Source organism: Carassius gibelio, chromosome A12 (assembly GCF_023724105.1).
Source record: "Carassius gibelio isolate Cgi1373 ecotype wild population from Czech Republic chromosome A12, carGib1.2-hapl.c, whole genome shotgun sequence".
NCBI classification, from domain to species: domain Eukaryota; kingdom Metazoa; phylum Chordata; class Actinopteri; order Cypriniformes; family Cyprinidae; genus Carassius; species Carassius gibelio.
This window is the reverse complement of record NC_068382.1, coordinates 19,801,168-19,828,433: the sequence shown is the minus strand read 5'-3', so window position 1 is coordinate 19,828,433 and position 27,266 is coordinate 19,801,168. Positions and strand designations below refer to the sequence as shown.

General features: G+C 36.7%; 2 protein-coding genes across 3 annotated transcripts; one reads left to right on the top strand and one right to left on the bottom strand.

Annotated features, from left to right (window-relative positions):
- The first annotated feature begins 1,078 nt into the window (after positions 1-1,078).
- Positions 1,079-19,120, top strand: LOC128025423 (metalloproteinase inhibitor 2-like). Its single transcript, XM_052611779.1, has 5 exons — positions 1,079-1,467; positions 14,893-14,993; positions 15,089-15,200; positions 16,090-16,214; positions 16,803-19,120. Exons 1-5 carry the CDS (start codon positions 1,341-1,343, stop codon positions 16,998-17,000), a joined length of 663 nt encoding a protein of 220 aa, XP_052467739.1. The 5' UTR covers positions 1,079-1,340; the 3' UTR covers positions 17,001-19,120.
- A 1,988-nt stretch (positions 19,121-21,108) lies between these two features.
- LOC128025419 (sideroflexin-2) lies at positions 21,109-26,960 on the bottom strand. Of its 2 annotated transcripts, none has more exons than XM_052611766.1 (12): positions 26,806-26,960; positions 25,551-25,733; positions 25,297-25,467; positions 25,097-25,195; positions 24,805-24,880; positions 23,961-24,046; positions 23,793-23,853; positions 23,273-23,339; positions 23,109-23,158; positions 22,664-22,713; positions 22,508-22,555; positions 21,109-21,885 (listed from the first exon to the last, which is right to left on the bottom strand). In XM_052611766.1, the coding sequence occupies exons 2-12, from the start codon at positions 25,706-25,708 to the stop codon at positions 21,786-21,788; spliced, it is 966 nt and encodes a 321-aa protein (XP_052467726.1). In that variant the 5' UTR covers positions 25,709-25,733; positions 26,806-26,960; the 3' UTR covers positions 21,109-21,785. The 2 variants fall into 2 exon arrangements, with proteins under 2 accessions (XP_052467726.1, XP_052467727.1); XM_052611767.1 differs by lacking the exon at positions 26,806-26,960 and adding an exon at positions 26,373-26,672.
- Between the last annotated feature and the right edge of the window lie 306 nt (positions 26,961-27,266).

Below are 27,266 nucleotides of genomic sequence, written 5' to 3'. Positions count from 1 at the left end.
TGAGATTTTCCAACCATTGCATTAATTTATTTATTTAACTGCATTCTCTCTCAGAGCAGCACATTGTGGATTTTTGCCTTTTCCCTCCAGTCAGTGTGGAAACAATGAGAATGTGCCAGCTGCAGACACAGCCTCATGGCAGACGCAGGAGCAAAAAGATCATTTTACTGCTGTTCTGAGTGGGAAGAGAAACAATAAAGAGACTTCAGTAGGTTTATGACTACAAGAGCAAATTCCTTATAGATGTGATAGCAGCTAAAGTTCCCGATTCAGCGTAACTGGTGGACTTTTGAGTATTAATATGATAAGGAAATGTAAGTTTTTTAAATTGTGGGATTATGGTTCAATAAGGGTAAAAAAAGAGTGAATTAAACATCACTAGAAAAAGGAACTTTTATTCTACTTTATATATTATGCTCTGTTATACTGACAGACTGGGAGTAGCACTACTGTAGACCATCATTTCATCATAATGTAACATCACCATAAATGTGGCCCATCTGGCTCAATATTCCAAGTCTACTGAATTCTTACAACAGCTCTGCGCGAGAAATAGACTGCAGGGATTAGTCTGATTCGTGAATGAATCATTTTTGAATCAAGTTTTGTGAACCGAATCAACGATTCATTAAAATGGCTTTAACGCTATTCGTCAATGAAAAGCTACTTCTCATGGAGATCGAGGGCATATGTCAAGATTGTTAGAGAACAAAGACTGTTCAGGAGTTTCTTTCTTACACACGACTATCACGTGGCTTTAGAAGACTTGAAAAAGTCCTAAAAAAAAGTTATTCATTTAATGTTTGGGTTACTGTGATGTCAGTCTAGCATAATAATGCGGTGCATAAACACAAGCACGTACCTTTAGCATGTAAAAAAAATAATGAAAAGCAGCTTATTCTATGCCATAAAAATATTTAGGATAGATTTTATTTAATACTTGAATGTGCATATTTTTACAAAACTGAAAGAAATCTTTTGAAGATCTTCATGAAGCGCCCACCTCTGGTTGAATCTGGTTTAAAGGGAGGAGTCCACGAGCAGCTATTAAGGCATGAACCTGGTCTCTCCATGAGAACACACCCATAGAAGGCAGTGGAAAAGAAAGAAGCCTGGAAAGACCATTAAAATAGAGCAGCAGTGCACTTCCTTTATTTCCAACAAGCCCGTTCGTCTCCGAGGAATTTAACAGCAGTAGTCACACTAATACTCAGCGCGTGGCATCTCGAAAGGCGGTGGACATTGTACTTTTCGGCTGGGTGAGGAACTGGATCATTGTTGACATCGCAGAAGATCGTCTACCTCCCTCTAATTCTGCTGTCAGATATTAAAGTGAAGCAATGAAGAGTGTCAGGAGCTGTATTGGCACACTTGTGGTGCTGGTACTGTTTCGGGTGGGAGAGATCGCAGAAGCGTGCAGTTGTTCCCCCGTCCATCCTCAACAGGCGTTCTGCAATGCTGATGCTGGTGAGTGCGTGTCAACAATCTCAACCATGCTACGCCACAATGCAAAATTGTTACTATAGCGAGTTTCTTGCAAATGCATCATCAATAGGGTTAATGTGCCTTTTTTATAGCACAAAGGCTTTACGTATATTGTTTAAAGCCGCACAAATGTTAAGTAATTTTTATCAGAAAAACCTAAAACTACACAAATAGCCTCTGTCATGACAACAACAAAGTTCAAGGCTGCTCTGATGCTGCTTTGTAGATGAAATGAAGCATCACAAACATTGGGTTTGAGGTGGATAAAAAAAAAGCCACATAAAAGCAGTACTAAAACATACCAACTCTGACCCATCTCTGGATCAGCGGCTGCTCTAAAGCCGCTTTACTTGTAAATGAAATGCAGCATCAGCCTTAAAATTAGAAGATTTAGAATTGTATTAAATATTTATTTCTAATAAATTATTTTACAATTATTATTATTATTATATTGTGTTATCATTTATTATTTTTTTGTAATTAATTCATTCAGATCTTTATATTATTCAAAATATTATATTAATGCCGTAACATTCCGCAACTGTAATTCTAGTTTAAAAACATTTATGCTGTCTGTCCGAGTTACTGAACCACACTGAATCAGTCCATGCACATTCAGTGACATCAAGACCTTGTTTTCAAGTCCAGATCTGTGAGGTTTTGGGTTGTGAAAATTGAAAACTTTTAGTACCCTTTTATGGGTTGTACTTGAATGTGTTGTTCATCTTGCTAGCGTTTTTTCTACGTATGCATCTGTGCTATTGTTTTAGTGCCCAGTGTGGATAACAGCAGATAAAGCGTTCTGTCTGTTGGTCTGTTATCTTTGGCACACATGTCCTGTTGCTCGAGCTGAATGACGTTTTGAGGTCTGTTAATCTCTATTTATATCTGGCTTCTCTATTTCATTCGTCAGAAACAACTATTTATATCTGCTTTTCACCAAAAGCTTTTAACTGGCCTGAAAACACAGAACCAAAACAGTACATTAAGGATGTACAATCCAAAATGAGACTGCATTATTTTGGCTTAGTATCATTTGTTGAAAGCAAATTGCCTGTTGCATGGGAAAATCATGGTGAGATGCCAAACAAATATGGATGTGGCAATCTTGTCTGCTGGTAAAAGACTGAAACCCAAACAGGATGATGATACATTCACACCATTCTTATTGGCCTGTAGATTCACACTGATTCACTGTCTAGCTGCAAGCCTCCAAATCATCTGCGCTCTTCTACAGTACAATATAGTGTGACTAGAAGGGCTCAACAGTAAGTTTTTTTTTCTACTGACCTGCAGTATTTCAGATTTCTACCTGATCTGCCAATGCCAGAACAAATCCATGTGTCAGAAAAAGAATGTTCACACACAAACATATATATATGTGTGTTTATTTCCTTTACAAAATTGTTAAATAAATATTTTATTGACTACTAACTAAGGCCTACATTTCTTGTGCAACTGGTCTCTATTTCATATTTCTCTCAGATGGGGAGAGCTGAAGCATAAAAATTAGCAAGAATGTTTTGCATCCCACTGGGGCTTTCCCTCCTAGTTCATGCTTAATTCAAGCGCCATTCAGACATGATTAGGTAGGTGCGCCAACCGCTGAAACAGAACCCAAGCCCTGTCTTGAGCTGCTAATAGAAGATAAGACAAATACACACAGGCCAGCAGTCTCTTAAAGTGTTTTAGAGGGCTTAGAGTTTCATTAGAACCCCGCAGCTCTTGCAGAAACCATCAGAGAGCATCCGACATCTGGCCGACAGCTCTGGATGTGCCAGAGAGGAAAAAGCAATGAAAGTCAAGGGCCTTTCAGAAATATGCATGGCATTCTTCAAACAGTGAGAAAAGCTCACTCTTTGGCTGCACCACCCACCCTTGCCTCAGCACTCTGGCTTTGAACCAGACTTCTTGGATGAAGAGAGAAGGGTTTTTCCACCTTTTTGTGAAAAGTTAGCTTTAGTGGTTGTTGCGAGAGGTTTGCGTCTTTCCTGTCTTGCAGTGGAAATGAACAAGCTGTTAGCCGGAAATTAATTTAGTGCTCGTATTTCATAAAGTGACCAAACCAAAATGCAGTCATTTGCCCTTTGCGGTCTGTTAGGGTATTTGCAAGTATTCCTTTTGAATCTGTGCTTGGCATTAATAAGGTTTACGTGTCATATATAAAAACCTTAGTCATGAGGATCCAGTCTTCTGTTCCCTGTGGGAATGACACAGCCCCATATTATTTACCTCGCAGTTCACTGTTACTGAGTCGAGCACAACATGCTTTTACAGAATCTGAACAGTGACAGGACTGTCTCAAGACTGAAAACTGTAACATGAGGAATGCCACTAGATTTTTCTCTCTTTGAGCTTTTAGAGTCTGTTGTTCAGAATGCATTTCAAAGCTCAGAATGTTTGCTTGTCTGCAAAACCACTGAAAAAAATCATTTATTCATCATACAATAAGAGGACAGCTGGGAGTGTATATTGATTTAAAATTAGTAGGAATGAATCGAATCAAAAAAAAACATTTAAGCAGCCAATGGAAACTGCATGGAAATTTGTTTTCCGCCACTGAATAAATAATAAAAAAAGTAATTGTGACATATCGTTACATATCGTAATTCAGAATTTTTTTCTCAAAATTGTGTGATATAAACTAACAATTGCGAGTTATAAAGGGAGAATTGAGATATAAACTTGCAATTCTAAATTCTGACTTCATAAAACTGACTTTTTCCCTCAGAACTGGACTATATCTCCTAATTGAGAGTTTATATCTCACAATTCTGAGAAAAGAAGTCTTAATTGTAAGATATAAACTTGCAGTTGTGAGGGTAAAAAGTCTAATAAAGAAATAAAGTATATTTCTATATGTAGCTCGCAATTCCAAGTTTAAATCTTTGAATTCTGAGATGAAAAGTCACAATCATCTTTTTTTTTAAATTATTATTCTGTGGTGAAAACCAGCTTCTATGAAACTCAGAGAAGTCAACATTAAACCTAAGTTGACCCTATTTAATTTCTTAATGCATGTCCCTGATCTTATTGTGAATGATTCATTGTAATGTAATTATAATTAATTATAAGTCTTGTAATGTGCATGTAATTCAGAAAACTTAACCTCCATAATCTTCAATCTCTTACTGATGGATTAAATCAAGTCTCGTCCTACTCTAAATATTAGGGATGCATCAATATAGAAAATATACAGTGGGTATGGAAAGTATTCAGACCCCCTTAAATTTTTCACTCTTAAATGCATAATTACAGCCATTTGCTAAAATCATTTAAGTACATTTTTTTTCCTCATTAATGTACACACAGAACCCCATATTGACAGAAAAACATAGAATTGTTAACATTTTTTGCATATTTATTAAAAAAGAAAAACTGAAATATACATACATATATGAAATAAACAGCTAATAAAAGGTATTTTATTTAAATAAATATAAAAAACACTAAAAACTAAAACTTTTAAATACTACAAGTGCATATAGAAATCACAAGATTATAACGTACAGTGTGAAAAATCAGTCATCATTCTGAGACTTTAAGTGAGCCTTAAATGCCAGCTAAGGTAATCTGAATGTAAAAATAGAGTATACCGATATTAAAAAATCTCCAGTATTAGCTAAAAAGCCATTATGGTACAGAGATAATGTATCTTTTGTTTCAGTGGCATGCACAGACCTCTGGAGGGGCTGGGAAGAAGTGGTTTTACGAGGGCACAATCGTGGTGTTTTGCATGGAAATGTGTCAAATCATACAAACAAAATGAGTTATAATTCATGTTGACTCTAAAGGATTACCTTGAGGATTGTAACTGCCTCGTTTTCCTTGGTGAAGGCCAGGGTTGTTTATACTGTAGAAACTGCCCAACTAAAGGCCCAATTATGCTGGTCATCTGCTCAAAATATTTACTAAGCCAAATGCCATGAGCTGAAATCATAGCCTGATCCCTTCTGGCAAACTGACAAGCTCGGTGTCATGAGGCAAGTAAATAGACTGTAAGGGTCACAAGGGTCAGAGAGCAGGCCGGGTGTGGTGCTGAACATTCCTGAATACAGAAGTGGTGAGGATCTCTTTGGTGGAGGTTGAGGAAGTTATAAATTGTATTAAAAAAAAAGGAATTACCAGTGGAAGATGCCAAGCATACAAACATTTCTCCAAGGTAGCCCTTTGAAAAGGTTTAGTGTACCCATAAGCCTTGTAGCAGGACCAGAGACTGCAGTACTAGGAGGCATGAAAACAATGCTGGTCATTCATGTAGAGTAACAAGGGAACCATAATGTAAAGGAGCAGACAGACTGCAGAAGTGTGCCGTGTCTAGCCATACCGATCAACTATGCTGTACAGACAGCCTAGACAACCAGAATTATTTCCCACACACTTTTTAGTGAGTAATACCTCTAGTGGGTGGTTTTATTGGTGTAACATTAATTAAATAACATAAATAGTAACATAAAACAACCTAAAATACTTCACTGAAAAAAGCAAGAAACAAAACTGTTTAAAAATAATAATCTGATGTAACACAGGGCAGTTTTTCACAGTAGGTTTTATTACTTAAATTAAAAAAAACATTTTATTCAGGAATTTACTGTAAACAAATAAACTAAATGTGATATAAACTTATTGTGTAAAAATGTAATTCATACTTCCGTAAACCATAGTTTACAGTAAAAAATTAATTCAAATCATGTAATGTAATATTTAAAAAATCTAATTTTTCACTGCATGTGGCAACTTTAATTAACTTTTTTTGTTTGTTTTTACAGAAAACTATTCCAAACTTAAATGCATGGATGTTTCGCCAGTCATTACTATTACATATCCAGGTCTTTGGCAACCTATATGTCCAACGCTGATGAATCTCTTAACTGCTGCAATGGCAGAAATTTCTCTAAATTATATTTTAATAACAATTACAAAAGAATAAAATAAAGCACATGTGATTTTGAAGCTTAGAATGGTTCAATTTGAGCAGATAATTTTACCAACAATGTCCCTGATTGTCATCGTCAGAGCGCACTTCCCCGTATATTCAGCATCTGTCTCATATGCCTCATCTCAACAATATGACTATGTCATAATATGACATATTGTCATATTGTTGAGATGACGAATATGATATATTATACCTAAACCTACCCGTCTCCACCCCCTGATTCCTAAACCCACCCATCTCCACCTCTAAACCTACCAATCTCCACACCCTGTATGTGGATCCAACCACGCCCCCTGGATCTTGTGTTCTAAAGTGAGGGGCTACTGGTAAATTATGAGGAAAAACGGCATCATTGCCTTTCAAGCAGTGCCACGTTGAGAAATAAAGGTGAATTGCATTCATTGAGTCATCAGATATTTCATTATTGTTGCGCAGGAAAAATAAACTTAGACTACACTATTCCATACCTTGGGTCACTAGCGACCCTGTATACTTTTTACAAAAAATTCAACAGAAAACAGGCATTCTTTAAAAAAAATTCCAAGGGCACATTACATTGTTTATAATTAATAGCTTGAGGAATACTAAGAAAGTTGATGTATGAATATACAAAATTAAGGAGGAGGAGGGTAGTGAATGATGTCCCATTCGCTAAAGACCCGAGCTATGCATTTAAGGGTTAAAATAGCCATATAAAAGCCCCTTAGTGTAAAGAAAATTTTAATATTCTAAAGAACCTTTTTTCCACAATAAAGAACCTCTTGTGCAATGGAAAGTTCTCATGGATGTTAAAGGTGGAACCATAGATGCTAAAGAAACTTTGTTTACGAGTTAGCATTTTTCATGTAAAAATTCCAAACATTATTTCCAGTGTACCACTCGTTGCTTTGACCTGATTCAGTAATGAGCCTCGAGAGCAAGGTTATTTTGGTTATTCAATTCAAACATACCTCGCTCATAAGTGGAACATTGCTGCTTTAATGTCAAACCAAACCAATCAGCTCTACCTGTTTCACAGAATAAAGATCTAGTCTGGAATCGGTCATCTTCGCTGGCTCAGTGACATATGACAGAGCTCATTGCCACATTTAATAGCCTCAGACAGTAGCAGAAAACACCAGCAAAGAACTCACACTGCTTTGTTTTTTTTAGTCTACTGAAGGTGAAACTGCATTTGAGCCTTGTTTGCAGGTCAAAGCCAAGCACTTAATTTCTCTTGGTCATAAAGAAGGAGAAAAGTATTTACCAAGAACATATTGTTAGCTGGAAAGTTTCTAAAAATGCATAAATATGCAAGTCCAGGAAATCTTCAACCTCCCACAGGCATGATATGTTTATTGCAATCACCTGATGCGTCACATGATTCATTTTCAATGATGTTTGTTCACCAAAACCTCATCTTTTGGGTCACACACAGCATGCCACAGTTTATGTCAGATTGTCGCGAGGATGTGTCTTTTGGAAGCTGCATGTCAGGCAATTTGTTGGTTCTCCACCTTACAGGAAATGTTTGAAATTTCTGACAAAAAAAAAAACATCCAAATGTGAAATCTTTCCCCACATTGTGTTTCGATAAATACTGGGAAATGAATGGCATTTAAATGCAGTCAGCAAACCTCACTCAAACCAGTCTTTCTCCACATCCTGCTGTGTCCGCTCTGACTGTTTATATACCCAGGCTCAAAGCAGTGGGCAGCATCCAACTCTCAGTTGTCCAGCTCTGACCTTTTCCATTTTGGTAAACCTCAGAGTCTTCGAACATCTGCACTGACTTTCTTGTACAAGCATTGACAATGATGTGCATAAATCCAGCAAATTCTGTCTTTTGTGCATCTTTTTTTTTATCTTTACAGTATGAAACGGAACATGGAAGTCTTGTAAATATCAAACAAAAACATTGGTCATGTGTTAAACTACTACAATGTACACTTGTCCCATTATCTGCGCTGTGAAACATTACCAAACACTGAGAATAAAGTAATCAGAAAGTACGGTATAATATAAACCCATTAATTCATAGTCATTGATTTTAAAAGAAGTAGAATAACAGAATAATTCTGTTAACAAAAACTCTGATTGGTAGAATTCTTTTCATGATTTTTATCAGTAGAATTTAAAAAAAAAAAAAAAAAAAAAAAAATATATATATATATATATATATATATATATATATATATATATATATATATATATATATATATATATATATATATATATATATATATATATAATTTTTTTTTTTTTTTTTTTTTTTTTAAATGCAATTAAAAAGCCAAAATCTTCTAGAGAAGCATATGATGTTGCTTCAAACCTCAGAGTTCCTGGAACATTTATATAATATTTTTAAAAGGCAGTTAATCTGAGAAAAAGAATGGGAGTTTTTTTTTGTATTTGATACCTATGAGGTGGAATAAATTTGGGTTGTGGTGGCCCTCAGTGAAGTCAGTGAGTGCTGTCTGTGAAGGTAGGAGTGAAAGAGGAGTTCGGGGACTTTTGGTGCAGTGGTCTGCCTGGGCTCTGTGCTGGTCATGATTGCTAAAAGCTGTGCAGGCATACGGAAACTCAGGATGTGGCAAGTATATGTGGTGGGTATATTTTCATGGAAACTATGACATTTGATTATGATATGTGTATATGTTAGAGAGTGTGTAAGTCATCTGTGGAGGGAGCAGGCATTGTGGGATATGCATGATTATCGGGCAACAAGAATGTGGGTCAGGCAGGAAAAATGAAGCAGTGGGAATGAAGCTGAAGACAGACAGTGCAGAACATCACTCCATTTGAACTGCAGAACTGTGAGATATAATAACCCCTCTGATGCTTTAATTATTAAATCTCAAAGAAAATAGAATAAACTTTTGATTAATACTGTGACCATAAAACTATCAGGATCCCACACGGAAAAAGCTTCCTTATATTTTTAGTTGATCAAATTTTGTGTGCTGGTGCTTACCGTTCAATGTCACTGTCTGTTAAAAATGGTTGGGAGTTATTTAGCGTTAGCCAAATAATGATTTGTTGTTTTAGAAATGTGGAGTCAAATTGCATTTAATAAATGTATACTGAATGCTATTCCAAACTTGACTATTTATTCATACAGTCATACAGTTTTAAATAACTAATGACAGAATTTCCCCTTGATGGGTTCTTGACCATGACTCTTGCACATGTGACACTTAAACAGCCAGTATAGTGAAAAATGTACCATCCGATCTAAGCTAAAACTTAAGACTTTCTATGGGTCATCCGTCTTTCTGAATTAGCCACATCCCTGGGTTGTACTCAGAAACTGCATGATGTTGGTAAGAGAATGCTCTCTCATACTAATGAGTGACATCTGTAGAGTCAGGCAGTAGCTACTGCTCCTCACTGCGGGATGCTCTTTTGAGAATTGTTTGATTACTTCACCAGGAGAAGCTTGGCGTCCTTGCCCTCAAAACGTTTTTAGCCTAGAGTCGGGAATTTTAGGTGCAAAACAGCTTGTGTTGTAGCTTGACCTACTTTAACACTGGAACCCCGATAAACTGGTTTTAGAATAAGACTATATTGATCTTTAGTTCTGGCACAGTGTTATCGTGCCCTATAGCTCAGGACCAGGAAAGGCTTGACATACACAGAAAAGCATGCAGCTTAGACTGGAGGAAGAGGGGGCTGTCGTTAACTTTAAGAGCAATGAAGCCTTCATATTTGCGTCTTTTCCAGCCCATAAATTGAACCCATGGGTGTATAATAATGGCTGAGTGTGTTTGAGTGTGTGTGTGTGTGTGTTTTCCATTTTCTAGTTATTTTATGTCCCTGCAACCTACATTTTCCATGGTGAGCAAGGGCCTCAAAAACTGCAACCATCGCACTTGGTTTTTCCATGTCTATCACTGACTCTCCTGTGATATCATTCAACTATTTTTCATTTTCACGTTTGAAGGAATAGTTCTGTCATCATTTACTCACCCTCATGGCTTTTGAAACACATTTGATTGTCCTTGGAGCACAAAAGAACATCGCTGTATTTCCTAGCTGCTCTGTCCTATACAATTAAAATAAATGGTGACCACTATGGTCAAGCAATATTTCTGGTCCCCATCCACTTTCACTGTATGAAAGACAGCAGTGGTAACATCCTTTAAAATGTTTCCTTTCGTGGAACACGAAAAGAAATAAAGATAAAGTTTTGTAATGACATGTGGAAATGAAGGAATTTTGCGTGAACTATCCCTTTAACCTCAAGTAGCCCTTAGAGTTTAAGTAGCGAGTCTAATTCAATTTGTAAAAATCTAGTTTGTCTCATAAACTTCATTTTTATCTCCATTACATTGCAGCGTTTGCTTAAGTAGTTTTACAGAAATGTTCCTGAGCATTCCCCGAATTAAAACAAGCTGTCCTGACAAAATACACAGCCGATCCAAACAGCTGGCAAAGCATATCAACGCTACAGAAAGACTGCCTGTTTATGAAAGGAGCACTCCGGCTAATATCTTAATGTTTCAGACTCTTCAGACTGACCTCATGTCAGTTTTCTGAGTATGTTTTTCTGACTCAAACAGAAGAGGTGTGTATAGGCCATAACTTACAGCAGCTGTAATTGTAAGCTGGATTTACAAGTCAGCTGCTGCTGATGAAGTTGTCTTGATTCATTTTCATCTGCAGTTGATTAACATGAAACTGCACAGTAATCATCTTCTCCTTTTTTTTAGAGCTGTTTTTGTTTTTTTTCTGGGTTTAGTCGACGGGACAGCTTTCAGACTCATAAGCTCTCTTTGGGTGTATTTCCAATCACTGATCAGGAGTAGGAATGTCCTGTTTTATGCAGAAAAAGGCATTAACTGTTAAAAGGGTGAAGAAAATGTTTACTTGTTACTGTATCTTGTTGCTGATGGGCCATACATTCAATCACAATCCTGAAATCACGCAAAAACATTTCTGTGCAAAAATGCATATTTATACAAATATTTAAAATTGGATTTATTTAAATATGCTTTACACTGATAAGTATAAAATGTGTTGAGTTTATGCCAAAGTGAATGTAGTTGCAGTAGTGTTTTTTTTTTTTAATGCTGATTTTTTTTTTATCATTATGTAGTTTATATACTCAAATGTATTTCAATTTTAAAGTTCATATTTATTCAGAATTTAAAACCGAAATCATTCCAATCTGCTTATTTGCTGCTCAAGAAACATTTCTCATTATTATGAATTATTATTATTATGTCTTTACTGTTCCTTTTGATCAATTTAATGCATCCATACTATTTAAAAAAAAAAATAATAATCTTACTGACCCCAAACTTTTGAATGGTAACGTACACCAATTAAATATTATTTCATTCAGTTTTATAGAAATTAGAATTTTTTTAAATGCATAAATCTTCAAAAAGATTAAATGAAAAAATGAAAGCTGGGAACAAAAGAAAATATAGATTACATTACAAAACACATGAGTTTGGAACTGCACTGGGTCACTTATTTTTTATTTACTGTACAAACCAACCGCAGTAGACAATGCTGAAATAGAGGACAGCAAAACTTTGTTATTGTTACGTGGAGTGGCTTCACTTTTGGGTATTCCCATGACATACCCCTGAAACTTAAAATATCTGTTCCCCTTTCTTGTTCTTGCCAGAGGCACTGCCAACACGTATAAATGATGCATATTGTCACTGATCCTCATTTTAGGTGACCAAATGGCTATGTACACTGTGGGCATGGGAAGGACGTGGTTATTTTTGGGTAAATATGTTTCAAAAAGTGTGACTTGCAGTATATATCTGGACAACTTAGCAAACAGTTTGCCAAGCAATGACACGATCCACCCATTTACGGAGACAAGTTTAGCTTTGAGGACAACATTACCCTGTAATTGTTTCATTATTGGTTTACTAGGCAAATGTAGACAAGACCAACATGTAAACAACGCACCATTTTATAGCGATAGCTCATAAGCAGTACTTCATTTCACAGCACAGTGAAGTGTGATTCATATATGGACTGATTTAATAGAATTAAGATCAATGTCCTGTAAAACACATATGGTAATTATGAATATCATCACAACACTTATGAATATACAATGATTTGCACTAGCATTTGACAACTAGAAAGCATCTAAATGTTTATACAGAATGTTCTATAATGTCTGTTTATGTTATTCTTGAAATATTTGATTCTGATTGGTCAAAACATTCTGCAGTGAAGTATGTTTGTATAAAATGTAAAAATGATCATTGTCCCACCATGTGAGCATTTTATTATACTAATATACTAATTTATACTATTAATATCAATATTTCATGTCCATTTGTTTACTTGTTTATTAAGCAACCATATAATAAGTCGGAAAATGAATATTCATCTGGTCATTTTTACAAAATACACCACTTCAGAATGACCAAATCTCTCTGTCAGTGATTTTGCAATAATGGCAATTGATTTCATAGAGTGCATACATAGTACACTTCTACATTTTTCTTTCAGGACTAGGAATAGTTTCATTCAAAAATGAAATTCTGTCATTAACTTACATTCACATTGTTTCAAACCTGTATGACCTTTTGTGGAACAAGCAGCAGAGTTGTGGTTTAAGCAGCAGAGTATGTATAAATGTGCTACACATTTTATATTAGAAGGTTTCCAGCTGTTTACACTTCTGTTAAAGTAAAGCTGCGGTATGAGGATGACACGGCTGAAGTTAAGGGTTGTGGAGGTTAAACGGTTTCTTTGAATGATAGAAATGCTTCTTTTCATCCCCTTAAGTTCCATTCTAAGTTTACGTGCAGTACTTAAGTGAAAAAAAAAACAATAACAGCCATTTAATAATGATTTAGGATAATAAGGGTGAGTATAAAAGGCAAGAGAATGAATGAGTCAGCGCAAGGATGTCATGTGTCAGCTTCTCAAGAAGAGGCGTCTCTGCCTCATGTTGGCTGACCTGACAAATAGAGTTAAAGAAATGCTGGACAGCTTCAAACGCTCAACTTGCAGGAAATAGGATTTGGTTTTGGGAGCATGACTCTCTTTAAATAAGAGAGACCTCTCGCTGGTGTTTAGACAAGGCCTCAGATGAGAGGTGGCATGGAGAAAAGTACAGCACAAGAGTCATGTGCCTTTTCATCTTTTTTTTTTGATGACGTGACAGAATCTCTACAGCCCTTGTGCTGTAGCTTGTATATTTTACTGAGTCCAAGTAGTGGTGGAAAAACATTGAGAATATTCCACACATTAAAAAAAAGACTCTTTGGCTGAACTTAATTTAGTTGTTGACAGTGGTTTTAAAACTTTGGATATGGGTTTTCTTGACATTGAATTAAACTGTGAACTGAAACTGCACTGATAATAAATTATAAAATAACTGAATCGAGTAAAACAATAAAATGACATGCGTCAAATTAACCCAACTGAATCTTTTACAGTTAAAGTATAGCTAAGATCAGTGCATGTTGGCATGATAAATGCAGTTTTTTACCAACCTAAGCTCAAGCTCACCACAATGGTAACTCAAAACACCAACATAATAGAAACATTTCTCTATTCCAAGTTAACAATAAAACTTCCTATTTCTCATCTTGTTGAAAACAATTCAAATAACACTTAAATACAACATGTACTCACCCCATTCAGTCTTGTGCAAGGTTTGCTGGGAATTGGAAATCCCCTGCTTCATTTCAGCAATGCTGCACAAATAGAAATTAAACTTTATAGTCCCAAGAATTGCCTTCTTGGGACTATAAAGTTTAATTTCTATTTGTGCAGCATTGCTGAAATGAAGCAGGGGACTCAGCGGCCATCTTGGAAGTTCAGCTCCTTTTATACAAGTTTAAGCAAGTTTCCTCCACATATAATGTCTCTGGTAAACTTCTGGTTTGCACATTTAATGGATTTCACAATAACAAATTATTGGGTCTCATTCACTAACCTTGTGTATGCAACAATATATATATATATATATATATATATATATATATATATATATATATATATATATATATATATATATAATATTTTTTTTTTTTTTTTTTTTTTAATCATGATATATCAACGTCTTTAAAAATAAAATTGTAAAAAATAAAATAAAAATGTAAATTTAAGTAGTAATTAACTGAAACCACACATACACAAAAATGTTATCTGGATGGTCTTAAAAATGTGTTAAGATGAAATTTTATAAATAGATAATTAAGTATATTTAATCTTATAAGTATATCTTAAGTATATATTTTTTTTAAATGAAGGCACCATGAAACTTTATTTACATCTCACAAAGGTTTCTTAGCTTTTCTTATTAGTTTATTTGATTTAAGTCAATTCTCAATCATATTTTTACCATAATAGTAGATGAAATACAAATAGTTTTAGATGTAATTTTACTAAAGCCCCGGAAAAGCATACAAAAAATATTTTATCAAAACTGTGAGTAAACTTTTTTCTTTTGCATTTAGTTCATGAAATTAACATTTTCATTATTCTTTTCGCTGCAGTAATCAGGGCCAAAGTGGTTGGAAAAAAAGAAGTGGATTCTGGGAATGATATTTATGGGAACCCCATCAAGCGGATCCAATATGAGATTAAGCAGATCAAGGTGAGGGATGACGATGACAGCTGTTATTCAGATCTAACCTGCAATGAAAATGTCTTTCATTGAATAAAGCAAGAGATTTTGTTTTCCTCTCTCAGATGTTCAAAGGCCCGGATCGCCACATCGACGTGATCTTCACCGCGCCCTCATCTGCAGTGTGCGGGGTGACGAATTTGGAAACTAACGGCAAGAAGGAGTACCTCATCTCAGGTAAAAAATAAAAATAAAAAACTCATTTCTCTGCAGCTGTTGTTTTTGGTCAAATAAATGTACAGTCTAACCACACAATGTTATTGGTTATTGCCTACACAGCAATGCACTTGCCAGTTAGCTTATGCTTCACTTGAGGCAATCTGTTTTAAGACAGGACAGAAGTTTACAAACCGTGCCTTATTGATGTACAACGTGCTGAATTTACAGCTGGGTTTCAATACACTTCTCTTCTCTCTAATGAACTTGCTGAGCAGGCAACTCTAAAGGGAAAAAACACAGAATATAAAAGAACGTCAAAAGATGAACACAGACAACTTCTGGTTTCCCCATCTCAGACCATTCCAGCAGAGCCCAAATTACAGAGTTGACAAGGCAGAGGTCTGTGGAGGGTAGCAATTGCCTTTAAAGCCGAAGTTTTAGAGGAGGAGGGGAGGTAAAATAATGAGAGAGCTGATCCTGTAGTGCGGAGTAACTGCTGAGGTTGTGTTTTCAAGGCACACATTCCCTTCTCCACACGGAGTAGAAACTACCCAGGTTTCAGACTGTAACCAGAGCAGACCTTCAGAAACCTTCGTTTTGAGCAAAAATAGAAACCATCTTGAGGTTGTTTACGTCATCGTATTTGTGTGTTCCCTCGATTTTTGTGAAGTCCCAAATTGTCCTATTCTCCACCAGAAGGGTTCACAAGCTTTTGCACATAGTGTTTTTCAAATCTGTACTTTGATACTGAACAGTAGATGACTAACAGAAGGGTTCGGTTTATAAACGTGGTGACTTGTTATGGTGTTCTCGTGCTGTTATTTTGTCTGTTGGGCCTCGTTGTGTCCGTGACTATCAGATGTTTGCAGATGGTTCAGATTGTTTTGTCTGCACATTGTGTTTCCAGGCAAGGCGGAGGCCAACGGCAAAATGCACGTGACTCTGTGTGATCTCATCATGCCCTGGGAATCCATGAGTGCCACCCAGAAGAAGAGCCTCATTCAGCGCTATGAGATGGGGTGTGACTGCAAGGTGAGTTTATTTCTCCTGTGGACACATAATAATCATTACTGTGGAACATACTGTCAAAAAGGGTAGTGTACAATTCAGAATTCTTTCTTTTCTTCTTTCCATGCATTTATCCACGAATCAGTCTATTCATCAATCTGATTCCGAGTAATTATCTGTCTATTTTCTATTATGCATCCATCATTTATCCATCCATGCACCTTTGTAATTATGTCTTTCTTTCAATCCCTCCATTTGTCTTATCTGTCTATCCATCCTTCCATCCGTATATTAGGCCTATAACCCTCAAACTGTTCATATAGTGTATAAAGTGTGTTATATATCTTTGTTTTTTTCATTTGAAGAACTACATCATTTGGGTACTCAATACATGCACTAGATATATTACAAAATAGTGTAGAACAGAGCAAAAGTATTCCAAAACACACTTATAGAGACTTTAGGGTGGAATCTGAAGTTGAGTCAGTAGGCACCTACTGTACCTAGCTAATATTTAATAATAAAATGTAGTTTAATTTTAGCATTGTTGTTTAAAATAATACTGGTTTAAGTATCACATCCTGTTTACAAAGATTGTTTTGCTGCACTCAGATCACACGCTGTGCAACCTTCCCATGCGAGATAAGCACCCAAGCAGAGTGTCTGTGGACAGATTGGGTGACGGAGAAGATAATTCATGGGCGCCAGTCCGACCACTATGCCTGCATCAAGAGAGGAGACGGCTTCTGCGCCTGGTACCGTGGAGTCGCGCCACCCAAGAAAGAGTTTCTGGATGTGGAAGACCCTTAAAGTTTCTCTCTCCCTCTCCACTTCACCCAATCTGAGATTCTTCCAAATATCATAGATAAGGTGTAATTTAATATCGACATAAAGACAAAACTCTACTAAATTGAAATTGAAATGCCTTAAGGCTAGATTATTGTACAGTCTTCATTAGATATCGCAACATGAGACAGAATGGAGCAAATGTAACAACCCCACCTAAGGCTGGCACCCAGAAAACACTCCTCATCATGTGAGGGACAATCTTTAAAACGAGAGCACTTTCTGTCCCCCTAAACAGCGCTTAGATTTCTCTCTGCATAAAAGACTGAATGATCTCTGCAATCTCCTAATAATGCAGTCTCTCAGCTCATTTCGCATTTTCAGTTTCTGGTATTCTGGTCCAAACCCACACGGGGTGGTAGTGAAAGTATTACTTTTGAAGGTAGAGTAATTTCCCAAAGCTGTGCCAATTGGTCCGTTTAGATAAATGGTGAGGCAGGACTTCCCAGATAGTTCAAAGATGTGCAGGGACCTGGAAAGAACTTAAGACAGCTGGGGTTTGGGAAAAAAGAAAAAGAAAATTAAAGACCAAAGTCAATGTCGCTAGACATGAATTTGTGACAGAAAATTGTGCTGCTGACCAAATTTCAGAATGTTGAACCGTTGTATATGAAGCTGTTATTCATTTAACGTCGACTGTTTTTCATCATTGCTTCATGGCATATACAGGAATAACAATGTAAACATCTATTATCCTGAAAGACAGTTGAGTTCACAATAAGTTAGCAATATATAATAAATTCCTCTCTAATTCGGTTTATGCACATTTATGCATCAAACATCACTAATTAGTTTTGTCAATATGTCTGTTTACCTTTCTGAATCTTGTCTCAAATGCCCACAATGAGTCCAATTTATGCATCTATTCCTCCGTTAATAGTTCAGTGTTGATACTATTTGCACTTTTTAAAGATAAAACCAAGAGGACTCTCTCCTCTGATTTGTAATTCTCATTTTTAGTGCTTTTGTTGTTGATTTGCAAACGCTTAATCTTTAAAATTTACAGCATCAGTTATCTAAGGTCCTAGTGAGCCGTTTTATCTTCTGTAATGTTCTTATTAGATTATGTACACGATGAGGTATGTAAGACTTTAGTTGCCATGGTAATGGGAAGACCCTTTGTTTTGAGAGAGTAAAACAAGGCTGATTGGATTGGCATGCAAAGACACAGGCCTATAGCATGCACTGAGAAAGAGGAAACAAAGAGAAAGGTTTCTTCCTCCTGAGATGTCAATAAACTCAGGAGTTTATTGGCAGCTTGAGAGGAAGGCACAGAGTTGGGTTGTTGCAACTGTCCCCTGATTGGACGTTGACAAGTCACGTGATTGACTGAGGGTGAGGCGTTAAATTACTAGTTGCTAGGCGCTTCGTTAGGGTGAACCATGTGGTCCGATGTGGTAAGAGTGATTGAGAGAGAGGAAGACAGACCACTGTTGAACTGACGAAAGCAACAAAAGTTTTGATCGATTTGGAAAATATAATGCATCATAATCGTTGTACAAAATCAGCACCAAGATCATTTGTATTGACAAAGGGAGCATTCTTATGGGTAATTGTTCAATTCATGCCTTTCTATTTTGGCTATCAGTGTTCCAGCATGTACGAAGCTTTTTTTTTTTTTAAGTGTGATTTAAATTAAGATTTTTGTTTCAGTATTCTCACTTCTTTCTTCATATCAGAAGCATTGTCATAAACGAGCTAGATCTCTTATGAATAGTCTATATGAATCTACAAGTTTAATGTTTAATATGCAACGACCTATAACTACTTAAACTGCTTTGTATGAATAAATGAATTTTAATGGCGTAAGTTAAATGAGTTTGTTTCCACGTTTCTACTTTTTTCAAAATGAGTTATTACCTTTGATTTATATGATCATTGTATTATTTTTTACCAGTCTTTGTCTTTCTCTTTTATGATTTGCTGAAAAGAGCAGGAATGTGAGACCTAGTGTCTGAACCACATGATAAAGTTGTGGTAGAAGAAGCAGACTATGCATGTCTTTGATGCTTTGTGTAATTCCCATGTGGACGTTCACTTGACCGATAAATATACAGTATTACCAAATAAAACATTAAACTACATCAGCTTGTCCCTTTATGATTTATTTAAATCTATGAAAATATATTTTTTATATTCCTGTAATATAAAAATATTATGCATATTCATATTATACACACACACACACAATTAAACTGAATTAAATCTAATTCATATATTCTGAGTAGATTTCAGCATGCATGCACGCACGCACACACACAAACACACACAGGATACGAAAAGTATTCAGACCCCCTTAAATTTTTCACTCTTTTATATTGCAGCCATTTGCTAAAATCATTTAAGTAAATTTTTTCCCCTCATTAATGTACACACAACACCCCATATTGACAGACGAACACCAAATTGTTGACATTTTTGCACATTAAAAAATAAAAACTGAAATATCACATGGTCCTAAGTGTTCAGACCCCTTGCTCAGTATTTAGTAGAAGCACCCTTTTGATCTAATGCAGCCATGAGTCTTTTTGAGAAGGAAGCAACAAGTTCTTCACACCTGGATTTGGGGATCCTCTGCCATTCCTCCTTGCAGATCCTCTCCAGTTCCGTCAGGTTGGATGGTAAATATTTAAGGTCTCCCCAGAGATGCTCAATTGGGTTTAAGTCAGGACTCTGGCTGGGCCATTCAAGAACAGTCACAGTTGTTGTGAAGCCACTCCTTCGTTATTTTAGCTGTGTGCTTTGGGTCATTGTCTTGTTGGAAGGTGAATCTTCGGCCCAGTCTGATGTGCGGAGCACTCTGGAGAAGGTTTTCATCCAGGATGCCGCTGTACTTGGCCTCGTTCATCTTTCCCTCAATTGCAATCAGTCATCCTGTCCCTGCAGTTGAAAAACACCCCCACTGCCACCACCATGCTTCACTGTTGGGACTGTATTGGACAGGTGATGAGCAGTGTCTGGTTTTCTCAACACATACCCCTTAGAATTAAGGCCAAAAAGTTCTATCTTGGTCTCATCAGACCCGAGAGTGCTTCAGGTGTTTTTTAGCAAACTCCATGAGGGCTTTCACGTTTCTTGCACTGAGGAGAGGCTTCCGTCTGGCCACTCTGCCATGAAGCCCCAACTGGTGGAGGGCTGCAGTGATGGTTGAGTTTTCTACAACTTTCTCCCACCTCCCGACTGCATCTCTGGAGCTCAGCCACAGTGATCTTTGGGTTCTTCTTTACCTCTCTCACCAAGGCTCTTCTCCCCCAATAGCTCAGTTTAGGTTATGGTCGTCCCAAACATCTTCCATTTAATTATGGAAGCCACTGTGCTCTTAGGAACCTTAAGTGCATCAGAATTTTTATGTAACCTTGGCCAGATCTGTGCCTTGCCACAATTCTGTCTCTGCGCTCTTCAGGCAGTTCCTTTGACTTCAAGATTCTCATCTGCTCTGACATGCACTGTGAGCTGTAAGGTCTTACATAGACAGGTGTGTGGCTTTCCTAATCAAGTCCAATCAGTATAATCAAACACAGCTGGACTCAAATGAAGGTGTAGAACCATCTCAAGGATGATGAGAAGAAATGGACAGCACCTGAGTTAAATATATGAGTGTCACAGCAAAGGGTCTGAATACTTATGACCATGTGATATGTCAGTTTTCTATTTTAATAAATGTCAACAAATCTGTGGTTTTCTCTGAATATTGGGTGTTGTGTGTACATTAATGAGAAAAAAAATGTACTTAAATGATTGAAGCAAATGGCTGCAATATAACAGAGTGAAAAATTCAAGGAGGTCTGAATACTTTCCGTACCCACTGTATATGAATATACAGTATGTATGTTTGTGTGTGTGTGTGTGTGTGGTGGTGGGGGGGGGGATGCGTCTTCTGGTGGCTTTATAGTATATTTTAGCCCATCAGTGTGACTATTTAACAGAAGTGGTGCATATTTACCTTCACAAAACTATAATGATCTGATACTGCCCCCGAGTGGCAGGAATGAATATTGAGCGCACAGTTGTACAAAAATAAACACAAGCTCCAACTGTGGTTCAACTCTCATGAGTTATCACAGACCAGGGGTTTATTTCGGCAGCTCTCTGTTTATTTCATCATCTCATAATGATGAAAAGAAGTACATAGCTCTGACAGTTCACAATGAGGGCAGGTTTGTTTTTTGTTTTCAATTTAAGACACACTTTAACCATGAAATACTCTTTCAAAATGATGTTTAATAGACTGTACTTTCCCCCACTTTATGCTTGTAACTGGTATTTCAAAACATAAACAAGATCTGACTGTATATTCCTGAACGTCTGACAGTTTAAGGAAAACCTGATAAAATTATTTCACTGATTGCTTTAGAGGCTATTAAAGCATTAAACCTTTAAAATAAACTGTTCCTGAGAGATGTATGTGGTAAATGATGGTGTATGGCATCAGAGGGAAACACTTTTTAGTCTTTTCAATCTGTTCTCGATTAATCAGGGTAGAGCATATACAACAGGATCGAATGAAAGGGCAACTGGATCAGGTTTATCCAATGTCTATACATTTTGATTCACAAATCAAACTGATTCTTTGCAGCAGTCAGGGCCAAATTGTAAAAAAAAACTATACATCAATTATGCTTTAGTGCATAAAAACCTTCTTTCTAGGATATGAAACAAACCCTCTAATCAAAAAAGTTTCTTTTAAGAGTGAAAAAGAGTTTCTAATTGGCCGATGACGCGTGCATCCAGTCTGTGATTGGCCAGCACTCACAGGCCCTTGTTGAAATACACGTAACTGACACGGCCCCCGTACTGAGAAATGATTGACTCCCTGAGCTCAGGTTCCAGCTTGGATACAGCCATAGAACTGCAAATCAAAGTGCAAATGATTGATTAGTCTGGTACAGTTCAGAGACCGCAGTTATCTTGAACACATCGGAATAAAGGATTTTAGAGAGAGATAATGGGTGAAGCAACTGCAAAAAGTTATGTGTATAAGCTTAATGTCATAATGAAACTGATTTAGCATGTTATCACTTCTTCACCAATGGATCCTCTACGTACAGTGAATGGGTGCCGCCAGACAGAGAGTTCGAAAAGCTGATAAAACATCACAATAATCCACAACAGACTTTAGTCCATCAATTAATGTCTTGTGAAGTGACATTTCGGAATTAAAAACATATGTTTTTTTTATGTATTTGTTTTCACAAACATGCAGCTTTTTATTTCACAAGAAACTAATTGATGAACTGGAGTGGATTATTGTGGTGTTTTATCAGCTTTTTGGACTGCGTTGGTAAGCAAGTGATGTAATGCTAAATTTCAATGAAGAAACTAACTCAGCTACATCTTGAATATTCTGAGAGCGAGTACATTTTAATTTTTTTTAATACAAATATTGTTGGAGGGAATGATTCCTTTGAAGAGATACTAACCCTTACATAAAAAAAAGAAATTATGTCATGTACAGTATATGCAAACTTTACCAGCTCTGAGGAAACAGTGAACACGCTGCGGGCACCATGAAGATCAGACTGTGAAACAGAGAAAGGCATGTTGTCATTTCATCTACTGAAACAAGATCTCATACATTTAGCATATCAATTGTTGCTATTTTCATAAAAACAAATGTTATCACTTACAATACGCCAACCATCATGACTTGCAGTGGCCCATGAAGAAATGTGATTTTCTGCCACAGGAACAAACATATGCAAATATGTTTTATATAAATTCATACCTGTTCAGCAAAGGGTTTACAGACTTCACAGACCCAGGAATCCCAATATAATATAATCAACAATAAAAAATAAGATTATCTATGTAAGACTTATAATAATTGCGATTGAAAACATTATTATGCTACATTATGCATTAAACCATTAGTTTATGATCATTCAAAGAGTGTTAAAACCATTTGAAACCTGTATGCATTGATGATAACTGACTGTTATATGAGAACGACGGTTTTGAAGTCTGTGAGAGAGTGAATTTATAACAGAAGCACCTGCAGATCATAAACTAGCTATTTTATCGCTTCTCCGTTCCATTGCGTGCTCCTTGGATACAAAACGATATGAGGCTCACCTGCATGAATCTGTATTTTTCCAGCCTCTGCATTATAATGGGGAGAATGACTGGAGAGAACAAAGAAAGCGGCTCAGGATTCAACACTGACTGATGGGTGAGATGAGGGCTGCTTTATTTTAGCACCGAGATCTGATAACACCGGCCAAACTCTTTGCACTTACTCATGCCTGGCGCTGCCATGGTAACTCGAGAGATGACCACCTGTGTGATGCCCTTGACAGCGGCTTTCTATGAAAAACGCAGACAGAATACACTATTTATTCAGTCAATTAAAAACAAAGAAATGCTTGTAGTGTATCATGAAACGGATTGTTGTCAGCATTAAACACATTCAGATCTATTTAAACTGATGTTTCGTCTCATAAATTTACATACTCCAGTAAGGATTACAAATCACAATAAATTGATATAACAATAATAGATATCTTATAAGATACACAAGGACGTGATGTAAAAAAAAGCAAACAGGCATTTTTGTGTAATTTATGTTATTAATTTGTCTTGTGGAATACAAACAGTTTCTTTAGGGCAGTAGGCCTACTAAATAAAGAATAAAATGTTTTACAATATTATTTTCTAAAACGAATACACATTACGCCATGTAAACCTCAGAGCAGAACTGTAACTAGTTTCATCAGGTGAGGTTATTTCAACCTAAAACAACCAATAAATGTCCCTCACCCTTGAGAGGCCCAGTGTATTTCCATCTTCATCTGTCACAGCAATGCCGTTCAAAATCTCCCTGAACAGGAAACAATAAACTTGTATGTATTAATATATAAATATGTGAACCTGATGAGTAAGACCCACCAAAAAATAAAAGATGGTAGGAAACATAAGAAGTCTCACTGTTGTCTCATCATTGGAATATTGACGCAGTTAGCCGCGGCCACAGCAGCGAACGGCACCCAGCGTGCCAACAGTGGAGGAGCTTTCTGAGGAGATAACAGTTAAAGATGCTTAAAAGACATGGATAATGTATAACCTCTGCAGATACACCTGTCAAACTGAACAAAGGAAGGAAAGCTTTAATTATTTGAACTTTAATTCTTCATACAAATCTACTGTATAAATTAAATGGGTACATCTCAATGAATTAGAATGTTGTGGAAAAGTTCATTAATTCAGTAATTTAACTCAAAATGTGAAACTCATGTATTAAATAAATTTAGTGCACACAGACTGAATTAGTTTAAGTATTCTGTTCTTTTAATTGTGATGATTTTGGCTCACATTTAGCAAAATCCCACCAATTCAATATCAACAAATAAGAATATGGTGACATGGCAATCAGCTAATCAACTCAAAACACCTGCAAATGTTTCCTGAGCCTTCAAAATGGTCTCTCAGTTTGGTTCACTAGGCTACACAATCATGGGGAAGACTGCTGATCTGACAGTCCAGAAGACAATCATTGACACACTTCACAAGGAGGGTAAGCCACAAACATTCATTGCCAAAGAAGCTGGCTAAAAACAGAGTGCTGTATCCAAGCATGTTAACAGAAAGTTGAGTGGAAGGAAAAAGTGTGGAAGAAAAAGATGCACAATGAACCGAGAGAACTGCAGCCTTAAGAGGATTGTCAAGCAAAATGATTCAAGGATTTGAGTGAACTAATCCACTACATATCACAGATCCTGTCTGTAGGAATAGAGTATTGCCTTATTATTATTTATATGAGGCTGAGTAATACCTTTGTGTAGAGGTTCAGCCCAACCGCAGTGGCCAGTGCTGTGCTTGTTGCTGTCACATAAGCTACTCCAATCTGCCTGAGCAAAGAAGTCACACACAACACAACAACAACAAAAAAAACATATCTTGAACTGAAGCTTATCTGTTATTTGAAGCTCCTTCCCAGACATCTGTTAATAAATCACTAGGTATCACGGGACGGTCACATTTTAAGAGGTACATACATGCTACAAACCTACCATTTCTTGCAACTGAGTAAAGTTCAAAGAAAGAAACGAGTCATAGGAACTTACTTTGGTGTGATGGGGGAGGCAGCATTGCGATTGGTGTAGTTGACTAGAGCGTTGAAAGACTGGTTAACCCACTGCCAGAACACTACAGCAGGAACCGTCCTACACAGCAATACAAAATAATTGGTTGGTTGTTAAAATATATAGTACATATTGTTATAAATAAGATGTATTGTGCAATAAATAACCAAATAAAATGTGACCTGTAAAACTGAAGCATGAACCCTGTGATGGCCATACCCCCAGGCACCTGAAATGACATTCTCCCGATCAGATTCATCCTGTCACCTGTGTCAGGATGAAATGCTGAGTCATACAGCTTCTTGGCATAGTGTAGCTGCTCCACTGTTGTGCCAGGAGGAACAGAGCCAGCTCTAGAGGAGAGAGGAAGCAAAATAATGTAAGACACAGGAAGAAAATAGAGAGATCTACTCATCAAATCAATAAATATATTCACCTGCAGCTCTCCACTAAAGCTTTGGCTTCATCTAGTCTGGAGTCAGGCAGCAGAACAGTGCGGCAGTCAGTGATGTTGAAAAAGTGTTTGAGACGGCCCATGAACGTGGATTGATCCCAGCGTGGGACGTCGATATCAAAGCCCTTCAGAGATTCCATGCTTCACTCTCTGCTTCCGAAGAGCCTGGGTAAAAAAAACAAAACAATATTCAATACATTGATGGTTTCCAGTTCCAGTCCACAGATAAACTAAGATCCACAGGACAAAACAAATGTGACATTTCAGATATCAGTCCAGTAGTGGCTTAAACTCAAATGTGAACTCATTTACTCTCTTCTTTGAGTTGTACTATTTTATTACAAACTGGTTTCTCATCTAACAAAGCAGCGTATCTCCAAATGCTATGATAAGAAATTCAAAACCAAGGCTCTTACAGTGAGGCAAGCTATGCAAACAGATGTATGGCTATCAGGAAAAAACAGACCAGGGCCTTGACCAATAACAAAGTTTTATAAATTGTCTCTGCCAATAATCTTAACTAGTGAAAGTGAGGAATTTAATCAATTATAACCAGTTTAGTTCAGTCTTCCAACCTTCACTAATCCTTAACAAGTAGCCTAATTTCTCTCAAACAATATGGCTTTTACGAAAATGTACAGGATACTATAAATATCAGTAATGTTATTATTTACTGCAGTGAGTTGAATGCATACTGTAAGTGCACAAAATTAAGGCAAAACACAAAACAAGCACACAGTGAATGACTTTCAATGGGTCTAAACTTGTAAAGATCATTTTCATTCTGTTAATTTGTTTCCTTACCGGTTTAACTTGATTTACTGGTAGTTTAAAAGAAAATGTGTAAACTATATGCTATAATGAAAATAAAATATCACCAAAATAATAGAACTATGTACAGTTAACTATAACAGATAGGTGTGTATGTATGTCACCAGCCAAGAAGTTTAAGGAAAGAGACCTTACGTTAGACATACAAAGTATGCGTTCGCTTTTAAAACATCAATAATTCTCAAACAATAAGCAAGGATTTTCATAAAACCAGCCCTGCATTACAATTGCATTAGAAGTATGCAAAGTAGTAACGTTAGCTAATTTAGAAAGCAGACTGTATCAGAAGTTGTCCAGCAGCTAGAATCAATTCATGTACAATAGTGCACACAAGCACCCGGATATGCGCTGTCAAAACAGATCAGAAAAAACCCCCACAAATATCAAAAGTGCCGCTTGAAAATACCTGTATAAAGGGACGTGACACTCTTGTTTTTATCTCTTGGCGTTGCAGTAGTAGTAAAACCCAATTAAGAGGGTTAAACACTGATGATGTGGGCTTGCAACAGTAGACGAGCACGTGGCATTCTACCTTCCAATCCCTGAAGAGAAGAAATCTCCCTCCCCCTGCCTACACTCTGATTGGACATCAGAATCACTTCCGCGAATCGGTTCCTTCGAACACTTCAAAGAGACGATTCGAAAATAACTAATTCAGCTATTATTGTGCGTCATGAAATTACATGGTGTAAAACGTTTTCAATAAAGCATTTTCAACAGTTGACAAGTCCCAGTTCAGTTTGTTACAGCCAATTCAACACATAAAAACACAAAGCATTCAGAACCAGTTCAGAATCGATTCACTCCAAATGTTGCCAGAAAGGGACGATTCTCGTTTCAGTCAGTGAGATCTTTTCTTTTTATTAA

Bases quoted from the DNA above. Each gene is read 5' to 3' on its own strand.
- LOC128025423 (XM_052611779.1), top strand. From the start codon at position 1,341: ATGAAGAGTGTCAGGAGCTGTATTGGCACACTTGTGGTGCTGGTACTG. The intron at 1,468-14,892 runs GTGAGTGCGTGT...TTTTCGCTGCAG, and splicing joins GTTCTGCAATGCTGATGCTG to TAATCAGGGCCAAAGTGGTT. The intron at 15,201-16,089 runs GTAAAAAATAAA...TTGTGTTTCCAG, and splicing joins GAAGGAGTACCTCATCTCAG to GCAAGGCGGAGGCCAACGGC.
- LOC128025419 (XM_052611766.1), bottom strand. From the start codon at position 25,708: ATGGAATCTCTGAAGGGCTTTGATATCGACGTCCCACGCTGGGATCAA. The intron at 23,340-23,792 runs GTGAGGGACATT...CGTTTTTCATAG, and splicing joins ATACACTGGGCCTCTCAAGG to AAAGCCGCTGTCAAGGGCAT. The intron at 22,556-22,663 runs GTAAGTGATAAC...TCTGTTTCACAG, and splicing joins GTCATGATGGTTGGCGTATT to TCTGATCTTCATGGTGCCCG.